The sequence below is a fragment of the Caretta caretta genome, chromosome 7, assembly GCF_965140235.1.
Source record: "Caretta caretta isolate rCarCar2 chromosome 7, rCarCar1.hap1, whole genome shotgun sequence".
Lineage (NCBI taxonomy): Eukaryota > Metazoa > Chordata > Testudines > Cheloniidae > Caretta > Caretta caretta.
The window spans coordinates 85,557,158-85,567,046 of record NC_134212.1 but is presented as its reverse complement, the minus strand read 5'-3'; the positions used below and the strand labels follow the sequence as shown (position 1 = coordinate 85,567,046).

The window sequence follows — 9,889 nt, the reverse complement described above, 5'->3', positions numbered from 1 at the left end:
CCGCAGTGCTCGGCCCGCTTTCTTTCCTCGGCCGGCGGCGCGGTCACCGAGGCTGGCTGCGTACAGAGAGTAAATCCCTATAGCGTAGCGACCGCTCCCCTCCGTCCCTGCCCTGGGACCTCCCCGCACCCCCTGCGCCCCCAGCTGGTGCGGCGAGAGCTCCGCCTCCCTCTCCTTTCATCGCTGTGGGCAGGCCCCGCTCTGGAGGAGGGGCAGGAATATTTGGCACCCCGAAAAGGTGATTCCCCCTCCGGGGTCCAGGTGGCGCGTGCCGCTGCGTCCCAAAGCCCGCTGCATATTGACTAGTCTGGGGCTGCCTTTTGGTCTGTAGTTAACGTGGGTGTGCGGCCCGGCCCTGCTCCCAGAAGTCAGCGCAGTTGGGTTCTAGGGGATCCAGCTCAACCCTCTTCTAACTGCCCTCTCCATATCAGGGCCAAAGGATTTGCGCAGGGCCCTGCAGCCCTTATGGCACAAGCATTGTCACAATAAACGTTAACAAAAGCCAGAAGAGCGATGTTTTATTTCTGTAACTCGTGGCCAGTGATACAGTAATGTCATTAATACCATTTTGTACAGCATGGAGAGTGGTTACTAAACACCAAATAACAATTCTGATACAGGAGGGCTCTATTCACAGTTACTAGAGGCAAGAGGTAGTGAATACTGATATATTAAACAACCAGAAGTACTTGTGGCACCTTAGAGACTAACAAATTTATTTGGGCATAAGCTTTTGTGGGCTAAAACCCACTAATTGGTTAGTCTCTAAGGTGCCACAAGTACTCCTTTTCTTTTTATGGTGATTAGGGCTTTCCTCAGGGTTAGTTTCTGTCTGAAGGGGTAAACAATGCAACGAAACCTATGAGAGGAGGAAAAAGAGTATTGCTTTTAAGTTCTGCTGAGGTGCTTACTCTATGTACCAAGGGACATTTATAGAGGCCTTTTCTGACTTTTCATGCAGAAGATCAAGATTTGAGTCCTCCCATCCTGACTTCTGTCCCTGTAAAGAGGTACATTCATACTGGAGCAAAAATGATTTCAAACCAATAATTGTACAAAATGCAGTTTACTTGATGAGTCATTTTCCTCATCATCAGACATCAGCCTGCATTGTGGAGCTAAGTCATTGCACAATACAGAATAGTGAGAAGTGTAGCGGAAGGATGCTGTAGTGATTAGGTCCTACAACACAGGCTGATGTCATAGTGTATGTGAATGTACTGACCTGGACCACAAATAAACTCCTACTGAGTATTAAAGAGCAGGGCTATGTTCACATGTCACCGTGAAGAAATATAAACCCAAGAAAAAACCAAAGAAATTACAGTTAATTGCTTTAGTGGAACCCCCACCCCCAGCAATTCATGGTTCAATCTCTCCCTTTTGACATTTACAAGTGCAAATTGCTTATGGAATGTAATGAAAACAAAGATGATGTAATATGACTCGTTAAAAGTTAAAAGAATAAATGGACACAAATCAGATGTCAAGAATTCTAACATTCATAAACCAGTCGGAGAACACTTCAATCTCTCTGGTCACGCAATCACAGACATGAAGGTCGCTATCTTAAAACAAAAAAACTTCAAATCCAGACTCCAGCGAGAAACTGCTGAATTGGAATTCATTTGCAAATTGGATACTATTAATTTAGGCTTAAATAGAGACTGGGAGTGGCTAAGTCATTATGCAAGGTAGCCTGTTTCCTCTTGTTTTTTCCTACCCCCCCCCCCCCAGATGTTCTGGTTTAACTTGGATTTAAACCTGGAGAATGGTCAGTTTAGATGAGCTATTACCAGCAGGAGAGTGAGTTTGTGTGTGTATGGGGGTGGGGGGGATGTGAGAAAACCTGGATCTATGCAGGAAATAGCCCGACTTGATTATGTAAAGAGTTGTCACTTTGGATGGGCTAGCACCAGCAGGAGAGTGAATTTGTGTGGGGGGGTGGAGGGTGAGAAAACCTGGATTTGTGCTGGAAATGGCCCACCTGTTGATCACTTTAGATAAGCTATTACCAGCAGGACAGTGGGGTGGGAGGAGGTATTGTTTCATGATTTCTGTGTGTATATAAAGTCTGCTGCAGTTTCCACGGTAAACATCTGATGAAGTGAGCTTTAGCTCACGAAAGCTCATGCTCAAATAAATTGGTTAGTCTCTAAGGTGCCACAAGTACTCCTTTTCTTTTTGCGAATACAGACTAACACGGCTGTTCCTCTGAAACCTAAAAAAAAGTGATTTTTTTTAAACAAAAAGTTTGATGTTTTATTCCTTTACATGGCCTAAAACATCATGCAATGAAATGTTTTAAATGGGCATTGATGTTTTAGGAATCAGCACACTGAACAAGGTGCTGAAGTTCCCTGTAGCCTCACCTAGAATCAGCGGTACATTTTCTATTATATGCATGATTTTTTGAAATATTTTAAGCAGTCTGGACCTGATTCTCCCTTACCTTGCCCATTGCACAGTCATTTATGATCCTGTAAAGTGAATACTGAACACTGCCAAGTCAGAATTTTCCACTCACACTGGTCTGGGCAGAAAGATGCTGTAGCAATCAGTTGCTGTAAGGGACGATCTCATGGTGTTCCTATGTCTGCTTTTTCATATAGGTGCCATCTTGAAAGAGGAGAACTGGAAGATTCTTCTAATTTTTGGTTCTCGGAATCCTAGCTGACAAAGTGTGGTGACACTACAAGGTGACATCAATGTGTGTTCTAACGTTACCATGTGACATAATGTGATGATGGCAATTTGGAGGAAAAAAGCAAAAAACTCAGTGATGAACATTTGGGTTTTCCTATGTTCTGTAAAGATAGATCTCTCAATCAGGAAACTGACTGGAAAAAGGAAAGATGATCTAGGTCGCGCCTATCTAAATAAGAATGTTGGCAGATGCATTGTCTCGTCTTACCCAGAATAATGAAGAAGGGATGGACAAGAAAAATATAAACTGATATTTTTCAGCCTACCAACACTACGTAATCTTGTGAGCATTCATTTGTCTGCTATGCTTGGGGGTATCTATGTTATAACACATTCTTTCCTCAACTGAATGGCCAATGTGATAACATCGTTCCTAAAAGTGATTATAAATGTTTTTTCTGCCCATATGTGAAATAAAGTGCCATAACAGACTCCCTTACCCATGGCAGACAACTGTTTGCACAAATTCTTTTTTTAGTGTAGACGAGCCCCTACTCTGCACACATTGACCAGCAGAGGATACTATACCTTGTATGGCACAGAAAGGCTACATAAAATCATAGAAGTGTTGGGCTGGAAGGGATCTCAAGAGGTCATGTAGTCCAGTCCCCTGCACTGAAGGCAGGACATGCCCACTAATGGATTCATTTGCAGAGAGCATTCAGCTGTGGCACAAGGAACCCATCCTCGGTATTTCCTACATCTGGTATCGGGGCATTTTAGATATTGCCTTTCCAATGGTTACTGACACAAAGAGGAAAGGACTTTGTTTATTAACACAATGTAATCTGTTGTCCAGAAAAAGTGATGTTACAACATTTTTCAGATTGTATCTCAGACACCAAGGCCTGGACTGTAATACAGTCACAGCTGTGTTGGGGAAACCATTTACCCACACAGCTGTGTCACAAGTGTTTTGTAATGTGGCATGCTTTTGTAAGTGTGGATCAGACCTAACAGTCTTATAGTCACATTAAGGGTTAACATAAATGGTCTTTAGAACACAGTTAGCTAAAAGTTCAGGACACAGCTGTGCTATAATGGGTATCTTAAAACAACTGTAACTGCAGTGTAGCTGGGGCCAAAAATTGTAATTACAGGGAAGCACCTAGAGGACCTCCACACTTGTATTTTCTAAAGGAAGGGAGCTGAACATATCTAACTGAAACTCCTTGCTGGCTCTGTTTGTCAGGCAAGTGTTCTTTGTCTCTTCAGCTAAACTAACACTATTGATAGATCAAGTCTTTTATGCATTTCCCACAACCTCTTTCTTGCACCCACTCATCCACCTAAAGATCAAAGGCATTGTAACATATTTTGTCTTACTTAATTTTGAACATGTTTAAACAGCTGGTTTGCTTTAATGGGTAACATTCTGTTGGGATGCTGTTTGCCCTCCATCTGAGCTCTAACAGAATAAAACATCTGCCACAGATAGAAGGATGTTTTTTGAGTCACAACATCAGTTTTCAGTTGCTGAGTCACAGATTTTGCTGCATTTAAAAAATACAGATGAGAGAACCCATTTTATTTTAGGGGTGAGTATTATTGTGCCTTTTGTTAGCCGCTCACTGGGAAATGTTAGTCTGAGTAATGAGCTATGTCAGAACTGTATCTCAAACTCTCTCACACAGAGCTCTGAGTTACTCACTGGGAGCTATTTATACAATTTCAGAGAAAGTAGGAGGACAATCCATATGCTTTCTACCAATACCATTGAGAACTGAATTCCATACCTATAGTAGAAGAAAGGCAGTTCACTTTTTATGATGACCTACAACCATTATGTAGGCATGGACCTCTTCTGTCCTAACATGTTACCACACTTTATTTACATGGCTACTGTGATGAAATATGAATTTTTGCCATTTTAAAGGAATCCTATGTGTGCCTCAGTTTCCCCTATGTGCTGTAGTGTTGTCCAGGGGATAGAAAGGGTGGTTTGCTCTCTGCAAAGACTCAGCTATGAATGGTGCCCAGCTGTCTGGGGTTTAGGCTCCATATCAATGGAGCTTTTGAGAAGACAATGGCGAATCCAATCACTGGGACTTTGATATCTAGCAACCAACAATCATGGATGGCACATCTCTCTGCAGGAAGCCAAGCAGTGTTTGTCCTGCTGGAGAACAAAGGACTGGGGAGGTGTTGGGAGAGCGGTTAAGGATTGGCTGCTGGAGGAGTCAAGGACACATGTGAACTGGGACGAATGGAGGTCAGAAGGACAGGACTTTGGATTCTGTGCTGACCAGGATGGACTCTGCTGTAATTTTCGTTTCTCTGTGCTAACCAAGGACTTCCTATGCTGTGTTCCAGTTGACTAATAAACTGGTCCGTTTTATAATGCTAGCTGAGTGTTACTGCAAATGCTGATGGAGAAGGTGCTCCCTAAGGATTGTGCAAGTCTCCCTCGTGGTCTTTCCTTGTTGGACTGGCTGAGTGGAGTTCACAGTGTGAAGCGGGGGTGCTGAAAGACCAGAGGTCCCGCCTAAGGAGGTAGTGAAGCTGTGTGGCTCACCTTGGAGGAAGAGTGAGGCACCTAGGGGGGCTGGCACACTGAAGGGTTCCTTCCAGAGACTGTTCCTTCCAAAGCTGGAGCCATAGCACCAATCCTGTGGATCCATGACAGTTACCTTTCTAGCTTCCCGGCTGCCCATTGCACACATCTTGGACTCACATGCCAATATATGGTAGGCCTGAATCTCTTCTTTCCTTTTTGTCTTCCTCTTCAATTTTCTTTCTCTCTCCACCATCACACACATTTTCTGTTGTATCTCCTGGATCCCAAGGGAATGGGGTGAGGGACTGATGGAACACAAACAGCACTCAGCCTGTATGTTCTAGGGGAGGAAAACAGGTACCGTGAAGATGCAGTATCCTGCTACCAGATGGGGCTTCCCAGAGAAACAGGACTGAAATGACCACAAACCTTGCTCTGTGCATCCGATGAAGTGAGCTGTAGCTTACGAAAGCTTATGCTCAAATAAATTGGTTAGTCTCTAAGGTGCCACTAGTACTCCTTTTCTTTTTGCAAAACCTTGCTCTGTTTTCAGCAGGCAAATGGCTAGAACGAGAGTACTGTGGACACTACCTTTCCACTGCAATGGCCACCAGAGTGAAAACTGAAGAGGAGACAGACATCTCCTGCACCAGTCCACTCATTTTACACATGATGTTGTCAAGTGGCCAACCTGGAATTACACAGATAGCATCATGGGGACACATTCCTTAAGGGCCTAGACCACCAGAAACCCACTATGCAGAATAAGCTGCATTCACCTAGGGTTGTGCAGAGCTGCCAAACCTAAGCCTTGTGAACAGGCTGATAAACTGCCGGTCATAAAACATGACTTTCAAGGATTTGTGATCTGTCTGATCTAAATTGCACTGAGCTGGCGCTTGGCAGTTGAGTAATTTTCTTTTCTAAAAGAAAAAAAACAGAGTAAATCCAATTTTCTTCCATACAATGTGGGTGATGCCTAATTCACAAGCCTGAGGATACCCCATTTAACCCTCAGTTTCTACCTTGCATTTTGGTCGCAATCTTTCTGACTGAGGTCTGGACCAAACCCTGTAAACCATCAATGCTGCCACTAAATGCAGTTAGAGAACTGTGCAGTTTTCACAGCTATTAAAATTTTTACAGGTGTTCAGCAATCCCCTGCAGATATATTCCAAAGCCTGTAAATGTACCAGTTTTAGCTTGATTTCAGCATGCATTCAGCAATTTCCTCTAGATGTACCCATTGGTCATGTGATTACAAATCAATTTCTGAATTGGTACTAGGCTTGTGGTTTGTTATCACACTAACATGTCCTTTAGTAATGTAGTGACTTTTTAAAAAGGTGTGGATAACTCTGGGCCAGCATGAGGTGAGGATGATACTAAGCCATACTCCAGTCCATGACATTCTGCATAATTACATATTCTTTAAAGTGTACCACATTCTTCCAAGACCTAGTGAATAGCCAGACATAAATATCATCCCTGGTCATCCTCTTTTAGAGTTGTATTGAATATTTCTAACATTAATAACCAGATTTCCATTTTTGTGCAGCATCTGCACAGGCACTTAGCTAATAGTCTAACTCAATATTTATTACAATAAGAAAAGGAGTACTTGTGGCACCTTAGAGACTAACCAATTTATTTGAGCATGAGCTTTCGTGAGCTACAGCTCACTTCATCAGAGCTGTAGCTCACGAAAGCTCATGCTCAAATAAATTGGTTAGTCTCTAAGGTGCCACAAGTACTCCTTTTCTTTTTGCGAATACAGACTAACACGGCTGTTCCTCTGAAACCTGTCATTTATTACAATGTGGTTCTTCTATGAAACATGACTTGTAGGGCTTTCTTTTCTTGCTCACTATTTCCAAGTCAAATGTGCTCAGTATACAAATAAAAAAAGATATTTTTTCTAACTGCCAGCTCTGTAAATGAAACATAGGATATAAAAGCCAAGCTGGACTTCTTTGGCTTGTACATGATACTCAATAAAGGTCCTGCAGTGGGAACTTAGTTAACAGTTCTGGTGATGATTTACATGATTATCCAGTTCCCTAAACCTGTGGTGAATCTTCAGGGTGCTCAGGAGTTAAAAGGAGAAAAATAAAATTTTAGTTACCAAAATCAGCAGCTATGACTGAATAAATGCAGGGAGCAGATTGGCTGAGTAAGAAGGGCGATTTTTTTGCGTTGTCCCTTGCCAGAGTAAGTTTGCACTTTAAGTACAAAATAACTATATAAAAGCAATGTTAAGGTTATTTTTTGTGTCAAAATATGTAAAGAAATGCAAAAATTAAAGGTTTGTTTTTTACTCTGAGAAGTGGCTGTATAAAAGTGACACCTTCTGATAAATCACTTTGGGTCCTTTGTGTATTCAGAGTCAGATCTGCTTACCTCAATGACAAAAATACATGTGATTCTTTTTCCTCCTGTTAGCATTGCAGATATAACACAGCTAAGTTGGAGTGAACCTGATCCTATTCTATCTTGTGTAACCTCAGCAGATTTGTTTGCAAGGCAAAAGGGTTGTACAGAGGTAAATAAGAGTATAATCTGAAGACACTAGAGTTGCATAGGACCTAATTTGGCCAGCAAGAACCTTAAGGTTATTACTCTTCAGATAGAAAGAACCCAGTCTAAATATCAGACCCAGATTGAGTTTTCAGGACTGGCAGATAGAAAAACATCTTTTTTACTTGTTAATTGAGCACATTTGGTAATCACTGAGACACAATAAGGATGGAACCCCACAATGGCATTTTTACAGAATCGCTTTTCAAAGTAGAAAAAACGGTTACCTACCTTTCGTAACTGTTGTTCTTCGAGAAGTGTTGCTCATGTCCATTCCATTTTAGGTGTGCACTTGCCCACGTGCGCAGTTGTAGGACATTTCTACCTTAACGGTATCCATAGTGCTGGCTATGGCGTCCCTGGAGTTACACTCCCATGCAACGGTATATCAGGCATTGCCAACCCTGCACCCTCTCAGTTCCTTCTTGCTGGTAACTCCAACGAGGGGTAGGAGGGTGGAAAATGGAATGGACATGAGCAACACATCTCAAAGAACAACAGTTGCGAAAGGTAGATAACCTTTTTTTCTTCTTTGAGTCCTTGCTCATGTCAATTCCATTCTAGGTAGGCTCAGAGTTCACAGCTTAGCAGCTTGCAGTACTGCCCTACCGAAGCCAGCATTGTCCCAGGCCTGCTGGGTTAACGCATAGTGGGACACAAAGGTATGGACAGATGACCAGGTGGCTGCTCTGCAGATGTCCTGAATAGACACCTGGGCCAGAAAAGCTGCCGAGGAGGCCTGCGCTCTGGTACAGTGGGCGGTGATGATCGCCAGAGGTGGCATTTTCGTTTGGTCATAGCAGAAGTGAATGCAGGCCGTGATCCAAGAAGAAATTCTTTGAGTGGATACAGGGCAACCTTTCGTCCTGTCGGCCACGGTGACGAATAATTGTGTCAACTTATGGAACAGCCTGGTTCTGTCAATATAGAAGGCCAGAGCCCTCTGGACGTCCAAGGCATGTAACCTATGCTCCTCCTCCGATTTATGCAGCTTTGGAAAGAAGACTAGTAAGTAAATGTCCTGACTCGAATGAAACTGAGAGATGACTTCGGAAAGAAATGCTGGGCCTGGTCTGAGCTGGACCTTGTCCTTGTAGAAGACCGTGTATGGCGGCTCCAAGAGGAGTGCCTGAATTTCGGGTACTCGGCAGGCCGACATCACTGCAACTAGGAACGCGACCTTCCAGGAAAGGAGAAGGAGGGAGCAAAAAGCCAGAGACTCAAAGGGGGACCCGTGAGCTGCGTCAGCCCCAGATTCAAATCCCACGGCAGGACTGGATCTCTGACTTTTGGGTAGAGGTGGTCTAGGCCCTTAAGGAATCTGGCTATGATGTCCTGAGCAAAAACCAACCTGCCCTCAAAGGGTGGGTGGAAGGCTGAGATGGCCACTAGATGGACCTTGATGGATGAAAGGGACAAGCCCTGGAGCTTGAGATTCAGGAGTTAGTCCAGAATAAGATCCAGAGAAGCCCATTCGGGATGGACACCTTTGTCCACGATCCAGCAGGTGAACCGTTTCCACTTTGCCAGGTAAGTCGCTCTGGTGGAGGGCTTCCTACTTCCCAGCAGGACGCGCTAAACCTCAGTCGAGCACTGCTGCTCCTGCGAGTTTAGCCCCTCAGCAGCCAGGCTGTCAGATGTAGCGTCAGATGATGGAAATATGGAAGTAAGCGTCCTTTAAAATGAGGGCAGCATACCAGTCTCCCAGATCCAGGGAAGTGACAATGGAGGCCAGGATGACCACGTGGAACTTCAACTTCTGGAGTGACTCGCTGAGGCGACGCAGGTCTAGGATGGGTCTGAGGTCCCCTTTTGCCTTTGGAATTAGGAAGTAGCAGGAGTAGAATCCTCTGCCTTCCATGTTCTGAGGAACCTTTTCCACAGCCCCCAGGCAAAGGAGGTTTTCAACCTCCTGAACGAGGAGTTGCTTGTGAAAAGGGTCCCTTAAGAGGGACGGGGAAGGGGGGTGGGAGGGGTGGTTGACTGTAAACTGCAGGGTGTAGCCCGAATAAATGGTATCTAGCACCCAGCGGTCCGAGGTGACACAGGACCAGGCCGACTGGAAAGGACGGAAGTGATTGAGGAAAGGGAGGGTTGAATCCAGTACAT

At 44.1% G+C, this 9,889-nt stretch overlaps 1 protein-coding gene across 1 annotated transcript in view; it reads right to left on the bottom strand.

Moving 5' to 3' along the window:
- Positions 1-505: 505 nt before the first annotated feature.
- Positions 506-9,889, bottom strand: part of NPFFR1 (neuropeptide FF receptor 1) — a 32,769-nt gene continuing 23,385 nt past the window's right edge. Inside the window, exons 3-4 of the mRNA XM_048857991.2 lie at positions 5,795-5,894; positions 506-859 (exon numbers count right to left, since the gene is read on the bottom strand). Coding sequence (XP_048713948.1) covers positions 766-859; positions 5,795-5,894 — 194 coding nt within the window. The 3' untranslated portion in view covers positions 506-765. The remainder of the gene's footprint in view (positions 860-5,794; positions 5,895-9,889) is intronic.